Source organism: Aptenodytes patagonicus, chromosome 10, assembly GCF_965638725.1.
Source record: "Aptenodytes patagonicus chromosome 10, bAptPat1.pri.cur, whole genome shotgun sequence".
Lineage (NCBI taxonomy): Eukaryota > Metazoa > Chordata > Aves > Sphenisciformes > Spheniscidae > Aptenodytes > Aptenodytes patagonicus.
This window is the reverse complement of record NC_134958.1, coordinates 20,322,949-20,344,122: the sequence shown is the minus strand read 5'-3', so window position 1 is coordinate 20,344,122 and position 21,174 is coordinate 20,322,949. Positions and strand designations below refer to the sequence as shown.

Genomic DNA, 21,174 nt, shown 5'->3' with positions numbered 1-21,174 from the left:
CTACCTGTTATGTTAACTTTTTACATTAATATTGTTACATGTGTTATGTTAGTAAGTTAATGTTGTTAATAATAGTTACAACATCCCATTACCTGCTGTATTCACAAATTAAATGTCTCCTGCTTAAGCTAGAACACACCAAAGTTATGCCTCCTGTATCTTCAAAAATACAGGGGTGATACAGTATTTGGCCTACAATATGCATCCTGGCAATATTTTAGCCTTCATTTTCCTGTTACTAAAATCAGTAAAAACTGTGCCTGTCATGTATGACCTTAAGGGCAGTAAAACATACCAGTGGTCCCATTACAGTTGACTTTAAACTTTAAAATAGAATTTTAGAACAGTGTAACAACATTGTAACAGGAGGAAGAGTTTAAGCTAGAATTGAGAGCAAGATGTATCTCTTTCATTTCTTTTGTCCAATCTATTCTGTTTCATTTCATGACTTCCTAGAAAGTTTTGCCCTCACCAAAGATGTTAAATTTGAGATATAAATAGGTAAAGTTAAAGATAATTAAACTTATTTTTCTAATTGAAACCTAACTTCAAAGTTCTTACTGTGGAAATAACTGGTATCTCATTCTGTAATTTGAAGCAGTTTTAAATAGAACTATGAGCAGAAAAATTTATTATCTAAATCTGCAGTGATGGCAGGAGGACTCCAGATTTTAACTTAGATATTTCATTAATTCTATGTTTTCCTGTCTGCTTAAAGGAAATGCCCTTTTTTAATTGCATTATTCTATTCTATTGTAGAGAAGGTGATTCTGAAGAAAGTCTGGGATCACCCAGTGACCTTAGTTTGTCTCTTGTCTGTTGGAGCATCAGTGGCAAGTATCTGGCTGGAGCTACAGAAAAGATGGTGAACATATGGCAAGTCAATGGTATGCTCTTAGCTACCTGTGACACTTTATGATACAACGTATTTCTAGGGAAGCTGCTAAGTTATTGAATATTTGTTTACCCAAGTATTTAACTGTGTGTGCTCTCCAGTTTAAATGCCTACCATCTTCCATAATATCTTGTAAACCTACTTAATTAGAGGAAGGCACTAACTACAAATGGATGTGTGATTTACAATTAATTCAGTAGAAAACTGAGCAGCATATGAGTCCTTGTAGAATCAGAAGTGTTTAGGTGTGAGACTTGATCACTCTTAACAATTGTTGTCTGTAAATACTATCTTCCTATCATCTGCAAGAATTACCTTTCTGCATGCAACAGGGAGAATGTGAAAATTGACTGAACAGATGGAGGGAAGGATTGCTGGAGTGATCAGCTAGATGGAATGTCTTCTAATGAGAGTAGAATGAGTGAGCTTGGTTTATTTATTTGAACAAAAGAGTCTTGGAGGAGGAAGCCTATAAATAAAGAGATTAGGAAGATAAACTCTAGGAGAATCCCAGGGAGAAAAAGCAGCTATGTAAGCAAATGGATAGTACTGACACAAGAAGAGATGTAAATAAATTGGCCATGAATAACTTCAAGGAAGTTTCTAATGTTCAAAAGATTGTGATCTCATATTTTATAAGGAAAAATAACACCTGGGGAAGAAATACTATAAAACGAATTAGCTAAATTTATGAGATTACATTGTGATAGAGAGGACTGAACCTGATCCAGGAAAGGCCCTTTCCAATTCCTTGGTTCAGTTTGTGAGCATCTTTAAGTGGATTCTCTTACATTTTTACTGTCATTTGTGCTGCAATTGACTAATCCAGCATAATACCTTTAGAACTCCTGTGAGAAGACGACTGTTAATCACTTTGTCATTTGTAATCTCTGAAACTTCATTCTGTTGTTTTGTGCTTATGAAAATCACCAGTTACACTGCCCATGTTAATAGACAGTCTGCAGGAAAAGTATAAATTTACTGAGTACCGAAGAATTTAGCTTCCTTCCTTAACAAAACTATGTAACTTGACTGATAATTGAGATTTGTTAGCTAGATTTTGTGTCTGCGTAGATTAGTGGACCATTGCTTTGTAGGCTTGTAACTTGCATGAATTTGTAGTATGTCCTAGTTCTAAATAGGATCTCTTCATATTTTGCCATGGAAAGTATTTTTGTTGTTTTCTTTTCTTTATGAAGATGAAGTAGTTTTAAAACACTTTTTGGGTTCCTAGGAGGAAAAGGATTATTAGATCTTCAGCCTCACTGGGTATCTGCTCTAGCTTGGCCAGAAGAAGGGCCAGCTGCAGCATGGACAGGAGATGCTCCAGAATTATTATTAATTGGTCGTATGGATGGATCTCTTGGTCTTATTGAAGTTGTAGATATTTCAACCATGCACCGGCTAGAACTGGAACACTGCTACAGAAAGGATGGTAGGTGACTGCATCAGTATTTAAGTAGAAATTAAAGTTATGAATCCCCCCCCCCCCTTTTTTTTTTTTATTAAGCAAGTATATAATCTCAATTTTTTATTCTTGTTCATGGGATGTGACTTCTGGTACTTTACCTGCAAGTATCATTAACTTGCATTCATGGGAGGAGACAAGTCTGTGGGATCTCCATCTGCACCCTGATTCCCCTACAGCAGAGGCAAACAGTTTGTAGCAACCTAGTCAAATCCTGACATTCCTTGCCATCATATAAAATCAGTCTAGATTCCCTGCAGTGTCTGCTCTATCTACAGATAGCATGTAGTCAGTGTCATTTGAATTCCTTTGTAGTTCCAGTACCAGGGGACATCAAGTAGCACATCTTTGGTAGCATTGTGTGGTTTTGCATATTGCTTCTTCAAGAAATTTGCAGATTTTTTCGCAGAATCAAGTGAAGCAATATCTACATGCTAAGAAAGGCTCCAGTTGTTTTCAGTGCTTTTCTTAGAAGCATCCCTGTCTCAGATACATGTATAGGATTGAATCTACTTTTTTTCTTTTCCCTAGCATAGTTCTTTTCACCATGTCAGGAATATAAATTCAATTATTTTAATAAAAAGAAGAAGAATGAAAGAACTATTACAAAATAATCTCAACAGCTGTTGTTAGTGGCACTCAGTTTTAATTTTACTATACAAATTCAAGAAAATTTTCAGACCAAAAGTATCTTAAGTAACCTTGGTGGTGGGGGAAGTTGTTATGCACTTCATATTTTAGACAATTGCACTGCAAAAACCTCTTTGGCAGGAGTGAAGTTCAATTTAGTTTAATTTTTGTGTTGTCTGTTTACATAGTGTCTGTCACATGCCTTGCCTGGTTCAGTGAAGACAGACCATTTGCAGTTGGCTATTCAGATGGAAAATTGCTAATAGGAACAAAGGAACCACTTGAAAAAGGAGGAATCGTTCTAGTTGATGCACATAAGGTAGAGTTAGCCTTTTTAAAACTAATGTATAATTTTTGTAGGTAAAGATCTGTTTAAGCTATTTTCTGTATTTGAAAGCTATTTATAAAGTCAAGTGCAGATTATTTTAAGAACACATACCTATTTCTGATGCACATACTAAACACAATATATTTTAAAGGAACAGTGTACCAAATTTTTAAAAAAAAGTAAAAATAAATTTTACCGCCTTTTTTGCTATAGGAGATTGTGAAGTCTATGTACATACAGTGACAGAAGTGTATTAAGGACACAGCTATGCGTGTCTGAATTTAAAAGACACTAGTTCTTTTATTTTGTAAAAGTGCTCATAATAAATTTTAATTTTGGTTATGTCACATGTTTTTGTAAAGCTTAAGTTCCTGTGCAAAGCAAAAGATGTTTTTCTAAATATGCAGCCACAAAGGTTTAGATCCTTTGCTTGGCTAATATGTAATAATAAGTCATTAATAGTCCATCAATTATTTGTTAGGCTAAGAGGAGAATTCCTCAAGTTTAGGTGTAGTAAAAGCATCTTGAGTGCTTCCATGAAGTGGTCTTGGTTTTTGAAGCATGGTAGTCACAGAAGTGAGCATGCTGTGACAATAAAACTATACTTGCCTTTTCCACTGTGGGCTGTTCTCCCTTCCTACCTCAGTTAGACTCAAAGCTGCATCTGGGCCATTGCCTAATATGTTTATGAACCATGTACCATTAGGTAATTCATACTACAATTTCATAATATAAAAAAAGAAGGAAAAATTGTCTACTTCTTTGGGGGAAAAAAAATTAAGAAATGTGTGCAATGAAAAGAGAACATTTTTTTTCTATGCTTTCCTTTTAGTTTCTCTTAGGAACCTAGGATTTTGTTTTAATTTGATAGTTCTGAAAAGTATCATTATGATTTCATAATTGCAACTCACTATCTCTGTAACAATTTATTTGAGAATAAAATGTTCTTTGTTATTAATGATTAAACATTACATTAGCTCTGAGAGTTAAATTTTCTCTGCTCTTACTGTGTTACTTCATACTGACTTTTAATTTTTTTAAATCCAATAGGATATGATTGTTAGTATGAAGTGGGATCCAACTGGTAAGATTCTCCTGACATGTGCCAAAGAAGAAACAGTGAAACTCTGGGGATATATGGGAGGATGTTGGAGACGTCTACATTCACTGTCCCATCCAGCTCTTGTGAATGGCATTGCCTGGTGTGCTCTTCCAGGGAAAGGACCCAAGTTGCAGCTTTTACTAGCTACGTATGTAATTTTTTTTAAGTTGTTTTTATAGCTCTTTTGCAGATCTGTTCTACCAGTCTTTAGTGTCCAGAGCAAAGAAAAGTTTTGTCTTTTTTTAAATAACACTAATTCAAGTAAGACAGTTGTCATGAGATCCATAAGGCTTCAGAATTCAAATGGAAAGAGTGGCTCTGGTCGTGTTACCAGCTGTTTTCTCCATGCCATGAGACCTGTGTATGGTGGCCCTGCTTGGAATTTTTTTGTTTCATCCAAGTATTTTTTCTGAGAATATGGTGTTAGTAAAAATTGAAAAGCTACGGGGTGGGGGGAATAGGAAAAAATGCATTTATCCATTGGGAACATGTCTTTCATCTTTAGATTAATTGATACAATATAGTTTTATAGGAAGGCGGCAAACACTACTGATATTTTAACCAGACCACTGATATTTTGTTAGTTAATAAGTTTACTTTGTTTTTCTGATTTATTCTGACTTCCTGTAGAGGATGCCACAATGGTTTGGTGTGTGTCTGGATTGTTCCCCAGGACATAGTAATCACATTGCAGTCCAGCTCAACTTGCTCAGAAGGATGGTGGGACCAAGAAACAAGTGCCAAGGTAAAAGGAGTAAACTTGGTGTTTAAGAGATGCTCTTTGCTCCTTCTGAAATTGGGGGAGGAGAAGAGTGTGGGCGAGTTACTCAAATCTCAACATTTCCTGAGAGAAGACATTTGCTAAAAAAAAAAGTTTATATTGCATTTGTATATGTGTAGGCATTTTCAGAACAGGAAATGAAAAATCACAGGTTTAAATGAATTTTATTTGGCTAAAGATTATATTTTGATCTGTTTATATTTTTTTAAAGTTGATAAATTTATACTAAAATTTAATAAGAGTTTAAAATTGTTTCTAGATAAAATTAAGTCAAGATTAATTTCACCTATGTAAATTGTAATGTGGTCTTTAATGTTGATGGCGTTTTGTAAGGGGGGAAAAGATAATGTGATAAAGATATTTATAAAATATGATCATAGTATTGGTCTTTTTTATTATCTTACGGAGATTATCCCATCTCCACGGATAATCAGTATTTATTGCAGAATACAGAAGCTGTTACGCTATTCTGTTTTCTGTAAATAGTTCACAGTGTTCCATAACTATAAAATAATTTGCAGGATGGATACAGAAAAGCAGTAGAAGTCAAGTGTGTATTTCAACTGAGAGGACATATTACTCCTGTTCGGACTGTTGCATTCAGTCCTGATGGACTGGCATTAGTATCTGGTGGGCTTGGTGGTCTCATGAATATTTGGTCTTTACGGGTAAGATCATCTTTGATGTGGCATGATTCTTTTTTTAGTATGAGTATCTAAAATGGCCAAGGCATCAGACTAGCTTTCTCCCTCCCCACCCCCCGTATGTTAGAAACATTAGAGAAAGCATGGTATAAAATAATGGTATAAAATTATAAATAATAAAGTATAAATTGAAATTGTACTTAACATTGAAAGTATTTTACATTTTGTGGTTCTACTATTGATTCATGCTGTAGGCTTGGTCATGTTAGGCTTTGCAGAACCAGCCACTCTCTCTTTATAGTTGGGAACAATATACTCTTTGAGAACTTTTCCAAGAGTCAGATAATGTGGATTATTAAACACTTCTAAATCCTTAGTTATGTTATCTCCTTAGTATGATAAAAATGCTAGATATTTTTTTGCTTTTAGTATAAATCTTTCAGTTTTTAAATAGTTATTGAACAGCTTGGGAGAGTGTCATCCCTTAGGAATGTGATTGTATGCATTTATACAGAAAAGTAGCTGTGTATACAGACTGACTCAAGACACTTCTTTCCCTAGGATGGTTCAGTATTACAGAGTGTTGTGATAGGTTCTGGAGCTATTCAGACTGCAGTATGGATACCTGAAGTTGGAGTAGCTGCTTGCTCTAACAGATCAAAGGTGACATTGTGTGTTAAAGTAATGTTCTTTCAAATTTTTTACTAAAAGAAAATGCCATTTGTTTGTATTTTTCCTTTCTTTTCTTCTTCTTCTTTTTTTTTTTTTAGAAATATGCAGATAGAAATATCTATCTAACTCTGTTATATTTTCAAGACACATTGTTTTGGCTTTCAACTATCACCTGACCCTAAAAAGACTGGGGTTTTTTAATAGTATCCCATGTTTAATTTGGGGGGCAGGGTGGAATCCTTCTGAGCCGGTGGTTATAAAGGATGCTGCACACCGGTTACATCAGCTTATCTGTTTAATGGCAGCAGCTGTAAATGGACAATGAAAATAGGCAGAAGACAGATTTTTTTTTTTTTTCTTCTCCTTTATGCAGCATAAAGAAATGTTTCATTTCCCCCAGCAAATAAGATACTTCAGTGATCTAGATTAATCTAAAGCAGCCTCAACCTCAGAAATTTTTAAGGAGCAGCAGAATTTACTTCCGTATTTGCTGTGTCAGGAACTGCTGGCATCTGAACAGAAGTTTCATAACAATTGATTATTCCAAAACGTGGTATTTTTTGTGAATGAAGATAAATATGGCACAAGTTATGACTCCTGTTAGTAGAGTCATGCTGCATGTGGTTCTAAGTATTTTGGGATTCTTTGAAAGTCTTTTCTGAATTCAGACCTAATATTGAAGGTCATATTACAAGGCAAATCCTAAACTAAGGATACACCTAAACTAAATACTAAACTAAGGTTACAGCATTCACTGAAATGAACTCTGCATATTACCATGTTTGTATTCTTCCTTGGAGTGGTAATTGTAGTGTTGCCATGGGAATGTGAGGAAGTGGCAAATGGAGATGGCTACTCCGTAGCATTTGTCAGCAGATTATTCACCAACAGAGACAAAAATGTTTGAGCTTGTGTGTTTTCTGGCCCCTATGGAATCTAAGCTAATTGGTGAAAAATCAATGGAACCAAATAATCCTGCTTTATGAATTTTTAATTTCTAATGTGTCTTGTGACTGCTCTTAAACAGGATGTGTTGGTAGTGAACTGTACATCAGAGTGGATATCTTCCAATCACGTCCTTGCAACATGTAGGACTGCACTGAAACAGCAAGGAGTTCTGGGATTAAATATGGCTCCTTGCATGCGAGCTTTCTTGGAACGTTTGCCAATAATGCTTCAGGAACAGTACGCTTACGAAAAGGTAAGAAGAGCTAATGCGAACATTTAAAATTCATGTCTGACATGGGGTCACTGTTTGAATCTCAGCTGGTTTCAGTCTTTCACCACAGAGAACCCAGAAGACTTTCCTACATCCTGTTTGCAAATGTCTTTCTCAAAGCTAATAGTCTCCTAATTTGAGAATATTTAAAATATTAGAAAAACTTTGATTAAGCATGGAGGAAATTTTTCTACAGGACTAACTTTGAAGGACTCTTATTTCTGAGTTGATTAATATATATTTCTAACATTGCATGTTCAATTTCTCTCTCCCACTCCCCTCCCCTTTAGCCCCATGTTGTTTGTGGAGACCATCTTGTTCATAGTCCTTATATGCAGTGCTTGGCATCACTCGCTGTGGGCCTTCACCTAGATCAGCTCTTGTGCAATCCTCCGGTACCACCTCATCACCAGAACTGCCTCCCTGATCCTTCAGCCTGGAATCCCACAGAATGGGCCTGGCTAGAGTGTTTCTCTACTACCATAAAAGCTGCTGAAGCCCTGGCCAAGGGAGCGCAGTTCCCAGAATCCTTTACTGTTCCGGACCTGGAGCCTGTTCCAGAGGATGAGCTTACTCTCTTAATGGTAATATGTGCTGTATTGTCTCAACAGTGAAGCACGTTGTTATTGAGCATATGGTATGATGCAGTTAACAACTCTGAAATGTAAAGATTTATATTCATTAACATAAGCACCAGCAATAAGTGTAAGTTTATTTTTTTAATTAACTGGTTAGAACATACTGTAAGGATTGCTGCCTGTGTGTGTTGTCATGAGCGCAAATCAGTTGCACATTAAAAAAGAAAACAAAAAACAACCCAAAACTATGACAGTAATTTTCGTATGTGATAGGCAAGAAATGTAGAGATTTACAATGCTATTTTTAGAGTAACATTTTGGCACATTTCTACACCGAATTATTTTGCTAGTGTCAATTGTCTTTATGACTTGTTATGATATATAAACCAAAATCAAAATTTTGGATTAAGAATTTTTTATCACCAAGTTTATAACATTTTAAGCCAATGTTTGCAATTAAGACTTCAGAAAGCCCTAAGCATCAGTAAATAGCAAGAGATTACTCCATCGTGAATTTTGTTTTTCTTTTTTTATTTTGATTGCAAGTCACGGATAACAGTGTCATTACTAGATAGGTGTATTAAGGAAATAAACTTGGCCTATGGACGAAAATAAAGTATTTGAGTTTGCACACATTTGTTCTTACTGCTATACCGTTTAGAATAATTTGAATGTCAATATTGTTCTTAGTTAGAAAGGAAAGTAAGTATTATGTAACAGCAAAATAATGTGCATCTCTCGAACTGAATGTGGTAATTGTGGCTTTTGTTGTGTAGGATAACAGTAAGTGGATTAATGGTATGGATGAACAGATAATGTCTTGGGCAACGTCAAGGCCAGAGGTTAGTAAAATTGATGGGGGTTTTTGGTTTTTACGATTTTTTTTTTTTTCATTTTTAATTTTTTTAATCATCATAAGATATTGAAAGTACTCTTGTTCTAAAGCATTCTTTCATGCTATTCCATAGGATTGGCACTTGGGAGGCAAATGTGATGTGTATCTGTGGGGAGCAGGAAGACATGGACAGTTAGCAGAAGCTGGTAGAAATGTCATGATACCAGTAGCAGCACCTTCATTCTCTCAGGCTCAGCAGGTGATCATTTAAAAACATTCATGTGCTTCTATTTTTAATGATTTAGCGTGTATTGTTTGTACAGTTTGTCAAAATCTCTCTCTAAATGTCTTTTCAATTTGTTGTTTGAATTTACTATAAAGTACGCTCAAAACATGTCTTTTCACTAAAGAGGAAGTCTTTAATTATTTGACAAATTCAAACCAAGAAGCCACTGAAATCTGACAGAACAAAATTGTTTGATATGAACATGATTTGAAAATACCTGCACAGCTTTAACGTAATACATGTGCCAATTTTGTTTTGTGAAATAACATTGACATTCAGTATGGAAACATCAAAACTCAATCTCAGGTAGGAGCATATTGTGATTTCTCTCACTGGAAGAAGGTTTGCCAAAACTAGTAGCAAGTTTCAGTGAAGTAATTTTTGTTACGCTGTGATTGGGTAACAAAACTCCGTTAAACATGGGGTGAGTGAAGTCTTATGTTAATAGGGTTGTCATACAGGTATTTGCAGTGTGATGAAAGAGTCTGTTGTCTTGATATAATTTCAAAGAAAAAAAATTTAAAAAGAAGATTGTACATTGTAATGCAGGTATGACAACGTTGCTGCATCTAACACAAAAATCATTGAAACTCCTTTGTGTCTTTCTAAACTAGGTTGTTTGTGGTCAGAATTGTACTTTTGTCATTCAAGCTAATGGCACTGTTTTGGCTTGTGGAGAGGGGAGCTATGGGCGACTGGGACAAGGAAATTCTGATGATCTTCATGTGTTAACAGTCATTTCAGCACTGCAAGGTAAAATTGTTGCGTTTGAAATGAGTCAATTGATAAGGCACAAGTAAGCATTTTGGTAGTTAATATAATTATTTGTGTTGATGCTATTTTTTCAGATTTACACATTAAAATATTGTAGTCTTTAATTAAAAAATTGAACAAATAAACTGGATGTTTATTCCTCCTTAAGATTTAAGTAGTAATATGTTAAAATTCCTTAATTTTAAGAAGGCTTCAGGGGAAAGTGTTTGCTCAAGGAATATTTCATTTCAAAACTAATGGCAGGCCAGAAGCATAGGTTGTACACGAGAAGACAAATTTTTTGTTCAAAGTAAAAATAAATAAATTGCTATAACAAGAAAACTGTTATTGTGGTTGGTTCCTTTCCCCTGACTTAACTGGCTAGCGCTGGGGGCACTTGGATAAATGTATGTGAAGAGTTTATTATAATTTATTCTAAGCTTTGTTTTCTCATTTTTCTTTAACAGGCTTTGTTGTAACACAGCTGGTGACCTCTTGTGGATCTGATGGACATTCCATGGCTTTAACAGAAAGTGGGGAAGTCTTTAGCTGGGGAGATGGAGATTATGGCAAACTGGGACATGGGAACAGCGACAGACAGCGCAGGCCTAGACAAATAGAGGCTCTGCAAGGAGAAGAAGTGGTGCAGGTTCCAAAATATTTTTTGTCTCCTACAAACTGCAGGCATGGTAACCTAGTGCTAGGAATATTCCAGAACCATTGTCAGTCTTGACAGTTTGAATTCATATACTGAATGACAACAGGCAATTTTTTACTTCTTTGTGCATTATGAACCAAGTTGATAATTTCCAGTTGAAGGATGTTAATATCACAGAGCTCATTGTTGATGTGTGATGTTAATTGACAGTTGTTACTGGAGAAGACTAAAAATTAGAAAGAGCATGGAAGAGAGGGATGATCAAAAGATTGTCAAAATACAGACACGATTTAGAAGTTTCCCTTGGTCCTTGTCAGGTGTCTTTGACCTACAAAACTAGTCACCAAGACCTCCTCCTAAGTACTAAGCATGCATTAGAACAATACACAAAAACATATTTGGCTTTGCCTGGAGGTTTCCTTATAAAAAGATAAAATATTCGTACAACAAAAGCAATCTGTTTGCTGAAACCAGTAGTTGGTAAAAATAAATAAATAAAACACCTGAAAGCCTTTCTTCACGCAAATACCCGCCTGTCTTCCTCCTCAACATTACCGCTGAGAAGAATAAGAGATAGGTTGTTGGAGAAATCATTAATACTAAAATATCCGTATTTTAGCTCTTTATAAAGTGAATATAGTTTAGGGGAGGAAAAGTTATTACATATTTACATGTAATAGCTAATATAATTTTCCCCCAAATTTAAAATGTACATTAAAATTATGTTTATTTTGCTTCCAGATGTCGTGTGGCTTCAAACACTCAGCTGTGGTGACAGCAGATGGCAAACTTTTTACATTTGGAAATGGTGATTATGGTCGATTAGGACTTGGAAATACTTCCAATAAGAAACTTCCAGAAAGAGTGACGGCGCTGGAAGGTTACCAGATTGGACAGGCATGGTTTATCTGAAACTAGCAATGCATCTTTGTTTAAAGCTGATGTTTACAACATATTTAAGCATTCTGGGTTTTTTTTAACCTTGGCTTTTCTTTTGATTATGATGGCAGAATTTGACTATGCATAATTTTTTGAATAATTACTTTCCTGACTCTTTTGATCCCCTCTCTGCAAAACTGCCCATGTTTTTTAACATTTCAAGATTTAGGTATTTTTAAGCATGAATTCATGAGCTATTTTGTATTCTTAAACAATGAGCATGTGTAGCATAATACTATCCTTTGATTCTAGGAGCAAAGAGGAAGCAAATACCTAAAAAATACTGCTGTGGTCCTAAATGTCTTTAAAACACTGTAATAAGCAATGGAGGTTTTAATGGTTTTAAAAGGATACTTATTTTTTTAAAACACGATTTTTCTTTTCTTAAAGGTAGTTGGGGTGTTTGAGTTAGTAGTAAGTTAGCAAAAACTGTGGTAATAACATATTTCTCTCAACCAGGTGGCCTGTGGACTCAATCATACTGTAGCTGTGTCAACAGATGGCTCAATGGTGTGGGCTTTTGGAGATGGAGATTATGGTAAACTTGGTTTGGGAAATTCCACGGCAAAATCCTCACCACAGGTTAGAATTCATACAGAAATTATTCTTTGCATAAATTTTCAGTGTTGTTAAATGTGTTACACAGTGTTCAGAGTGTAATTTGCAGAAGTTAAATTATTAATTCCATCCACTATACTGTTCTAACACAATCTAGCATAAATAGTTTCTGATGATATGTTATGCTGGGCCTGATACTTTAAGGATTTCACATAAATAATAGTGACCTTATCTCAGTGGCAATACAAATAGTGAAAATCTTAGGATTAGCTTGAAGAAGAGAGCTTTCTTATTTTGGAATTTGGGGGGAAGGTTGTTTACACACCATCTACTTCCTCCCATGCCACTCACCGCTTACTCCTAGTAAATGTATTTTGAATCATTGTACATAGAATAAGGTGTTAGTTCTGTTAAAGAGAAAACTGTGTGTCAGCTTCCTGTATTAATTTACAAGCATTAATTAGAGTAATTCTACAATGTATGCATTGCACAGTGGGAATTATAAAATTTCTTTTTGGAAGCAGGAGTTACAGATTAAATTCATGTTTGCTTTTTGTTTATATCCTCATAATACCATAGCTCTTTTTCCTTTCACTTACCCCTTAGAAAGTGGATATTCTTTGTGGAATTGGAATAAAAAAAGTTGCCTGTGGAACCCAATTCTCTGTTGCACTGACAAAAGATGGTCACGTGTATACTTTTGGACAAGGTAGGGCAATCTGGTATTTGGACCTATTCATCTGTAAGTTTGTGTGTATTGCAAGTGAAAAAGAAGAATATTAAGACATATTTATAAGACTGACCTAATGCTACTTTTTAGATTTGTGCTGACCTAATCTGAATTTTGGAACTTCAACAATGCAATTTTAACATAGGCCTAAAATCCAGATTTGTAGCTCTAGCTAGTTTGATCTCAGGATAGCCTTTCAATTTGCTAATTTAATTTTTGAAGAGTGTTTTCCTAAAACTTCATTGAATTTCACATGTCCAAAAAACATTGGGTTACTTAAAAGTTTACTTTGTCTAATAAAGCGTATGCCTACACAAGTTGTTTAAAAATCTGGACAGGAGAATTTCCAAGTGCACTGAACTAAACGTGTTTAAACTTCTCAAGTCAGTTAATTCATATGTATTATAAAACCGTACATTTAGATCTAGAAGTCTTATTTTAATAGAATTTGATCTTGTTTCAGACTTAGTGAAAATAACAGCTTTAGCAATATTAATGAGCACTGTAGGAAGCACTGTTTTGTAGGAAATGTATACTAGATTTCTCTCTAACCAATTGCACTTGTGTCCCAGTTCCAAGAGTATGTAGAATTGCTTTTTGTCCCTCTCTGACTTCTGCCTGCAAGTAAAATTAACTTTTTAATGTTCTTTACATATATAGACATGTGCTTGTAATTTTAGATCGCCTGATAGGTTTGCCAGAAGGTCGAGCTCGGAATCACAACAGACCCCAACAAGTTCCAGTACTGTCAGGAATCTTCATTGAAGACATAGCTGTAGGAGCAGAGCATACACTAGCTTTATCATCTACAGGGGATGTGTATGCTTGGGGTAGCAACTCTGAAGGGCAGGTATGTACTATTCCCTGTTTATTTCTAACCTTTATAAGGTTATAATTGTACTTTACAGATGTGGTTGGAATATCTCTATTTTGGTGGAAAAGAAAGCTTTTATTTTTGTTCTCCTCCTTTCCCCCCCCTCAGCCATAATAAGATTTTAGGCATTTCCATTATTTTCTTTTTTATTTCCTATGCTCTTACATGGTAGTAGTTTGGGAAAGCACTGAAGACATTCTACCCAAATTATTCTAATCAAAACTTTTTTTAAAAAATTACAAATTTTTACCTAATTCTTGAGCTGTCATCAATTTTTTCAACATCATAACATTTATGATTGGTGTCAATCAGATTTGTGAACTCTCTAGATGCTTTTCGTAAAGAAAATAAAGTTAACTTTTTTAGAGAGTAATTTTTTAACATCAGGAAAAAAAAAGTAAATAATAAATTCTCTCTTTTCTTTAGGACCCAAATTTTATCCCTGCCCTTAAAAGTCCGTTTTCCTCCCTCGCCCCATGTATAACTCAAATTTTTGAAAGGACTTCAGCTTTTTGGGAGTTTTGCATGCTACAGTATAAGAAAGAACCTCTTGATATATTGGCTGTTGGTGTTTCAGGAAGTTTGGGCAAAGTTTGTCCTCTGGTGTTTCAGGATTGAGTTTTTGAGAAGGGTTGTTGAGCAAGTTGTTTAGAATAATTTCTGAGAGGAACCTCTTTGGTTTTTTGGGTTTTTTTGTAGGGTGCTTACTTTGTGTTTCTGGAAGAGAAAAAATTGTTAGGGTAAAAAATTCAGAGAAACTTCATTCTGACAGCCTGTTTTATATGATTTGCCTTGCAGTGCAAAAAATTTGTTTTATATGAAGTGGTAAAAAAAATTATACTCTTATAATATGAAATTTTCACTTTTAGAATATGAAATTAGAATATGATATGAAGCTATCAGTAAAAAGTCAGAACAGCTTCAGTAAACTTTCTGTTTACACAAATAGTGTTGTCCTAAACTATTGTAGGAATTTATGTGCTAGAACAAAAATGGTACAGAAGAGACATACGAGCTCTGTTGACTATGCATGAGAGAGACTGTGCAACGTAGATGACTTAGCAGCATAGATTAGTTCCTCAGTCTGCAAAAGAGCTTGCAAAAAATCTCTAGCTGTTATAAGGTCTCTTTGACACCTAGATCTGCTACTCCCATTGAGTATGGATGCAATATTCTATCGAAAATAAAAGGTAAATGCTAGCATAATAAAAGATATATACGGGAAATATTTTTTTATCCCAGTATAAGCTGTAGATTAATACCATTTTTTACTATTTGCTCTGAATTTTTGCTTATGGGGTTTTAGAAGTATCATCAGTGTTGTTGATTCTTCTTTGTCCTTTTTACATCTGTTATAAATTATCAGCTTGGACTGGGCCATACCAACCATGTCAGAGAACCAACCCTAGTAACAGTCCTGCAAGGAAAGAATGTTCGACAAATTTCAGCAGGACGTTGCCACAGTGCTGCCTGGACAGCTCCGCCTGTTCCACCAAGAGCTCCAGGTAAAGAACTGAGATTGTTTGTATGGTCATTTGATTTAGTCTTTGTGTTTCCTGGGGGATGAGTGCAACAAGAACTTCTGAACATTTGGGACAAAATTTGTGTTGTTTTATATCCATGCAGGTGTTCAAATGATCTTAGTCTCTTAATTTTGCTACTGTCATGGTTTAACTCCAGTAGGCAGCTAAGCACCACATACACTACTGCAGAGAAAATCAACTCCGTTGCAGCCAAAAGCAGTACAGCTACTGTTTATGAAGTAATGGTTTTTTTCTTTTTCTGTGATAGGTGTGTCAGTGCCTTTACAGCTTGGTTTGCCTGATGCCATTCCACCACAATATGGGGCACTGAAAGAAGTGAGCATTCATACAGTAAGAGCAAGGCTCAGATTGCTGTACCATTTTTCTGACCTCATGTACTCTTCATGGAGATTACTTAACCTCAGTCCCAATAACCAGGTAAAATTCCATTTGAAAAAAAAAAATCTTAGCTGTGTTGTGTTATGCCATGTCGCTAGACAGTTTCTGACCAGATCAAGATGGATCTTAGTAATAGGTTTGATAGGTTTTTTGTAATAAATAAAAAAAATAAATCCGGATTAAACCAAACTCTGTGAAAATATTGTTAAATATTTTTGCTTATGCTAACATTGACATGTCAATGTTTCAGTTTCCAAAAGCTTACTAGCCTCAAAGCTAAAACAAAAAGTGCTAATCTGTCTGTTTCCTGAAACATTGAAGTGCTAGTGATTATTGTGAAGGTTTTTTATTCTGTAAAGAATTGAATTAGTATCCTTTATTAATATGTTTATTCTCGTACCGCTTTACTGCAGAACAGCACATCTCATTACAATGCTGGAACATGGGGAATAGTTCAAGGACAGCTAAGGCCCTTGCTAGCACCACGAGTATACACGCTCCCCATGGTACGCTCTATAGGAAAAACTATGGTTCAGGGGAAAAACTATGGGCCCCAGATTACTGTGAAAAGGATATCAACCAGGTCAGTATTATTTTCATAGGCATTGTATTAGACATCAAACAAATACTGATGTTCATACATTTTCCCTAACTTTTGCCACACTGAGCTCTCTCTGTACAACTTTGTTAATCAAGTGACTTCAGTAGTCTTTACATGTTTGAGTTACATTGTATGGCTGTGTCTTTTCTTTTTCTTTTTTTTCTTTCTTTTTTTTTTTTTTTTTTTTTGGAAAGAGGTCGGAAATGCAAGCCCATTTTTGTACAGATAGCAAGACAAGTGGTAAAGCTGAATGCATCAGACCTTCGCCTACCTTCCCGTGCCTGGAAAGTGAAACTGGTTGGAGAAGGAGCTGATGATGCGGGTGGAGTGTTTGATGACACTATTACAGAAATGTGTCAGGTAGGAAAAGTAGAGTTTTTGTTCTCTCTGGTGTCTTTTAGTATTTTTCAAATTTCCTTTTTGCAGCTTAGCAAATACTTGTTCTTCAGTCCGGAGCCACAACACTAGAGCTGCCTACTTAGGGATGTCTCTGGGGATAAAGAAATCTTCCTAGATTGTGGCAAGGAGGTGCCATAAGGCCACACTATAACTAGTATTACAGTAGGCCCCTTGGAATTCTGGGATGGCCCCTATGCATTATAGGAGCATTTTGCAGCCCCCCATTCTGTCCAGCCAATACCTTCTGTAAGAGAAGTTGTACTTTATTCTGCAATTACAGTACGTTCCATGCATACAATACAGGAACACCTCAGGCAGGTGTTTCTTATACGTGTCACCTCTCAGGTTCAGTGCCGGACAGGAGATCAGTAGCAGAAAGTGCACATTTTTGCCTGTCTGTGACCAGGATATTGTTGCTATCATCAACATAGCTGTCTTTTCAGATCCACCTGGAAACTGAAGGCTTCAGACTACCAGGACTAAGATAAAGCTGGTCAATGCTAATGTATACTGCTTATAGTTTTAAAGGTGTGTCTCAGCCCTGTGACACAACTATGATTGTAGCCAGGAGAAGGATGCAAGACAATGCTGGCTGGAGAAGTTTGGTTGTTCCTTAATCTTCCAGGAGCCACAAAACCCAAAGAATGAGGATTAGTGAGGATGATTAGTGTCTCTGCTTAGTCTGAGACAGGGCAACAGTTAGGGATAGTGCAGGAGCTGGCATTGGAGTTAGAGTTAGGGTACTGGATGGAAGAAACTGAAGTACTCCGTTTATTAATGGAATTTCTGAAGCCTGTAAGACTAGAGTAGGGTTGATTCAGGTAAGGACTTGAGGTGTAATTTTTAGGTTCCTTCCTAGACAGTTTACATTAAACATGAGGTGGGATGAGGGTTCAGAACAGAACTCATTGAAAAATTTGTTTCAGTTTTGGTTCTTGAAAAAGCTGCACCAGCAGGGTATATAGCTTATGGCTTCTGATTATTTGTGAAACAGGTACCAGGAACGTATCACAGAGCAGTCACAGTAAAATAACCATTATAGTAGGACATAAGGGCAGGTCTTGAAATAAACACGTTTTTATTACTAAAAAAACATCCCTACCGTCTTTACTTTCTCTTAAATGTTTCACATTAATTTGTAAGAAGTAATCATCACTATAATAGAATATTCTGTCTTGTAATGCTATAATGCCATAATATTTCTGTGATAGGTTTGTTATCCCTGTGTTTAAGAAGGCTTTTTTGTTGTTGATTTTTAAGGAACTGGAAACTGGAATAGTAGACCTGCTTATTCCTTCCCCAAATGCTACAGCTGAAGTAGGCTACAATAGGGATAGGTAAGTTGTCCAGGATTTGCTTTTATTGCAGATGTTAGTGGGTGAAAATTAAAATCTCCTATTAGCTGTTTTATACCAAATTATGAGACTCCATGATTTTCTCTAGTATATTTTTTCCTTCAGGTTGTGATGTTACTTTATTGTGGAGGAGAGGGCATGGTTTTAACATGAACTTCCTGGACTGCTGGTGGCAGAATTCAGAGTAACATCAAGAATGCCAACCTTTGTGGTCAGGATTAGTTCTGCCTATCTCAGCCTCCGTTATTTTAACAGCTAAAGATAACAATTAATCTTATTTAGACACCCCTTGCTGATAATTGTGTTGACAATTACTATGCTGTGCTTAGAAATATTTTGTCATTTACTTCTAATGAAGTAGCGTAGAAGTGATACTAGAGTATTTTCACTGATTCTTTTGTTCTTTCAGGTTTCTCTTTAACCCTTCAGCATGTTTAGATGAACATCTGATGCAGTTTAAGTTCTTGGGCATTCTCATGGGTGTAGCTATTCGTACAAAAAAGCCATTAGATCTTCATTTGGCTCCAATGGTCTGGAAGCAACTTTGTTGTATCCCACTCATCTTGGAGGATTTGGAGGAGGTAGATCTGCTCTATGTGCAGACCCTCAACAGCATTCTTCACATTGAAGACAGTGGGATTACTGAAGAAAATTTCCATGAGGTAACATGAAAGTTAGAGCTTTTAGGTTTATTCTGAAAGCAGTTACTTTATCAGGTTGACCTTAACTTCAGGATTTATATAATTCAATGTCTCCGTTACTGGGATAACAAGCACTTCGTATGTATTTGGAATAGTTTGTGATCTTATTATAGTTCTAGGTGACTGATAATAAAATATTAAACTTAGATCACTAGAGTGACTTACACTGAACATACTTTTCCTGTTTTGCATAACAGATGATTCCTTTAGATTCTTTTGTTGGCCAAAGTGCTGATGGTAAAATGGTTCCCATAATCCCTGGAGGGAACAGTATCCCACTTACCTTTTCAAACAGGAAAGAGTATGTGGAGAGGGCAATTGAATACAGGCTCCATGAAATGGACCGTCAGGTAAGAATCTCATTGTAACCCTATCCCCATTGTTAATGCGAACAGTGTTTTTGATTTATGCAAGTTTCCATTACAGTTTATTAGGGAATAAGAAAAGCTTGGCTTTCTGCATCTCGCCTGGATCCCCATGGCTTTTTTCCCCTCCCCAAACTGTTTTGGGGTTTTGTTTTAATTTAGTCCTTTTTTTCTTAGTAATTGCTCAGTTGACAAAAGAGCATTAGAAATCAGAAGTTGTCTTTCATTAGAGTAGCCCCACAGCAACTGTCAGTCCCACTTGAGAAATTAACCTGCAATTGTGCATGCTGTGCACTGTAATTAGACATTATAGCAACATAGAGACTAGCTAAAGTAAATATTATTGACAAGCATTTGTTTAACTTAAAACTATTTCTCTTCTGCTTTAGCACGGAAACCACAAATATGTCATGATGTGTTTTGAGAAGTGTTAATTACCTATTTGCATACTTTTGTGTATTTTGTCATTTGTATAGTGAAGCTTGGAAATGCTAGGAAAATTCTTTTCCTTTTTCTCAAGATATAGATGCATGCATGATATTACCTGCATGTCGTGGTTTAATCTCAGTCGGCAACTAAGCACCACGCAGCCGCTCGCTCACTCCCTCCCACCCGGTGGGATGGGGGAGAGAATTGGAAGAGCACAAATGAGAAAAACTCGTGGATTGAGATAAAAACAGTTTAATAATTGAAATAAAATGATAATAATAATAATATGATAATAATAATAACACACAAAGCAAGTGATGCACAGTACAATCGCTCACCACCCGCCGACCGATGCCCAGCCAGTCCCCGAGCAGCGGCCCCCCCGGCCAGCTTTCCCCAGTTTATGTACTGAGCATGATGTCCCATGGTATGGAATGTTTCTTTGGCCAGTTTGGCTGTGCCCCCTCCCAGCTTCTTGTGCACCTCCAGCCTTCTCAGTCGGTAGAGCATGGGAAGCTGAAAAGTCCTTGGCTAGTGTAAGCATTACCTAGCAACAACTAAAACATCGGTGCATTATCAACTTTGTTCTCATCCTAAATCCAAAACACTGTACCAGCTACTAGAAAGGAAATTAACTCTATCCCTGCCGAAACCAGAACACTGCATTAGAAAAGTAACTTTCTCATGAGAGGTACCAAATCCTAAGTCTTCTAGAATAAGTACGGACTTCTTACAGATATGACTTTGTTCCCGCTCAGATGTATGGTATATACATGTTTTTTGGTTTAGCCATCATCATTTGTGCTGCTAACTTGTTCTTTTTTAAGTTCTTCTGTTTTGTATCAAAACACCTTCTTTAATGTGCAATTACGATTAAAAATACCTGTAATATTCGCCAGGATTTTGAGAGAGGATACAGCCCTTACAGGGGATTGCATGTGTGGGAGGTTGTATTTGGCAGATGTTCTATAATTCTCTTTATCCCATTTCTCAGCTGATATGTTGCTTTTGCGTTTGGATGGTACAGTAAGTGGCAGAGGTAAGACAATTGCACTTCAAATGTCTCTTCTTTTCTGGGCAATAGGTGGCTGCTGTAAGAGAAGGAATGTCTTGGATTGTTCCAGTTCCTTTGTTGTCTCTTCTGACTGCCAAACAGTTGGAGCAAATGGTCTGTGGAATGCCAGAAATATCAGTTGAAGTTCTGAAGAAAGTTGTGCGATACAGAGAAGTTGATGAGCAGCATCAGCTAGTACAGTGGTTCTGGCATACCCTTGAAGAATTTTCAAATGAGGAGAGGGTCCTTTTTATGAGGTTTGTGTCAGGAAGATCTCGATTGCCAGCGAACACGGCCGATATCTCTCAGCGATTCCAAATAATGAAGGTTGATAGGGTAAGATGCTGTTTTCGGTTTTTGGGTTTTTTTTATTCCTGTCTAGTATAATCAGTCCTTTG

At 36.1% G+C, this 21,174-nt stretch overlaps 1 protein-coding gene across 7 annotated transcripts in view; it reads left to right on the top strand.

The window, feature by feature from the left end:
• The window catches only part of HERC1 (HECT and RLD domain containing E3 ubiquitin protein ligase family member 1), a 107,829-nt gene that overhangs the window by 84,612 nt on the left and 2,043 nt on the right, over window positions 1-21,174 (top strand). For all 7 annotated transcript variants that reach the window (XM_076348400.1, XM_076348402.1, XM_076348404.1 and 4 more), the window contains exons 53-77: window positions 760-887; window positions 2,130-2,330; window positions 3,182-3,312; window positions 4,372-4,571; window positions 5,054-5,168; window positions 5,726-5,872; window positions 6,410-6,511; window positions 7,548-7,721; window positions 8,030-8,323; window positions 9,094-9,159; window positions 9,286-9,411; window positions 10,053-10,191; window positions 10,659-10,840; window positions 11,591-11,746; window positions 12,248-12,370; window positions 12,953-13,055; window positions 13,757-13,926; window positions 15,317-15,455; window positions 15,742-15,911; window positions 16,286-16,455; window positions 16,668-16,833; window positions 18,133-18,209; window positions 18,637-18,889; window positions 19,126-19,278; window positions 20,807-21,112. In XM_076348400.1, coding sequence (XP_076204515.1) covers window positions 760-887; window positions 2,130-2,330; window positions 3,182-3,312; window positions 4,372-4,571; window positions 5,054-5,168; window positions 5,726-5,872; window positions 6,410-6,511; window positions 7,548-7,721; window positions 8,030-8,323; window positions 9,094-9,159; window positions 9,286-9,411; window positions 10,053-10,191; window positions 10,659-10,840; window positions 11,591-11,746; window positions 12,248-12,370; window positions 12,953-13,055; window positions 13,757-13,926; window positions 15,317-15,455; window positions 15,742-15,911; window positions 16,286-16,455; window positions 16,668-16,833; window positions 18,133-18,209; window positions 18,637-18,889; window positions 19,126-19,278; window positions 20,807-21,112 — 3,991 coding nt within the window. The remainder of the gene's footprint in view (window positions 1-759; window positions 888-2,129; window positions 2,331-3,181; window positions 3,313-4,371; window positions 4,572-5,053; window positions 5,169-5,725; window positions 5,873-6,409; window positions 6,512-7,547; window positions 7,722-8,029; window positions 8,324-9,093; window positions 9,160-9,285; window positions 9,412-10,052; window positions 10,192-10,658; window positions 10,841-11,590; window positions 11,747-12,247; window positions 12,371-12,952; window positions 13,056-13,756; window positions 13,927-15,316; window positions 15,456-15,741; window positions 15,912-16,285; window positions 16,456-16,667; window positions 16,834-18,132; window positions 18,210-18,636; window positions 18,890-19,125; window positions 19,279-20,806; window positions 21,113-21,174) is intronic.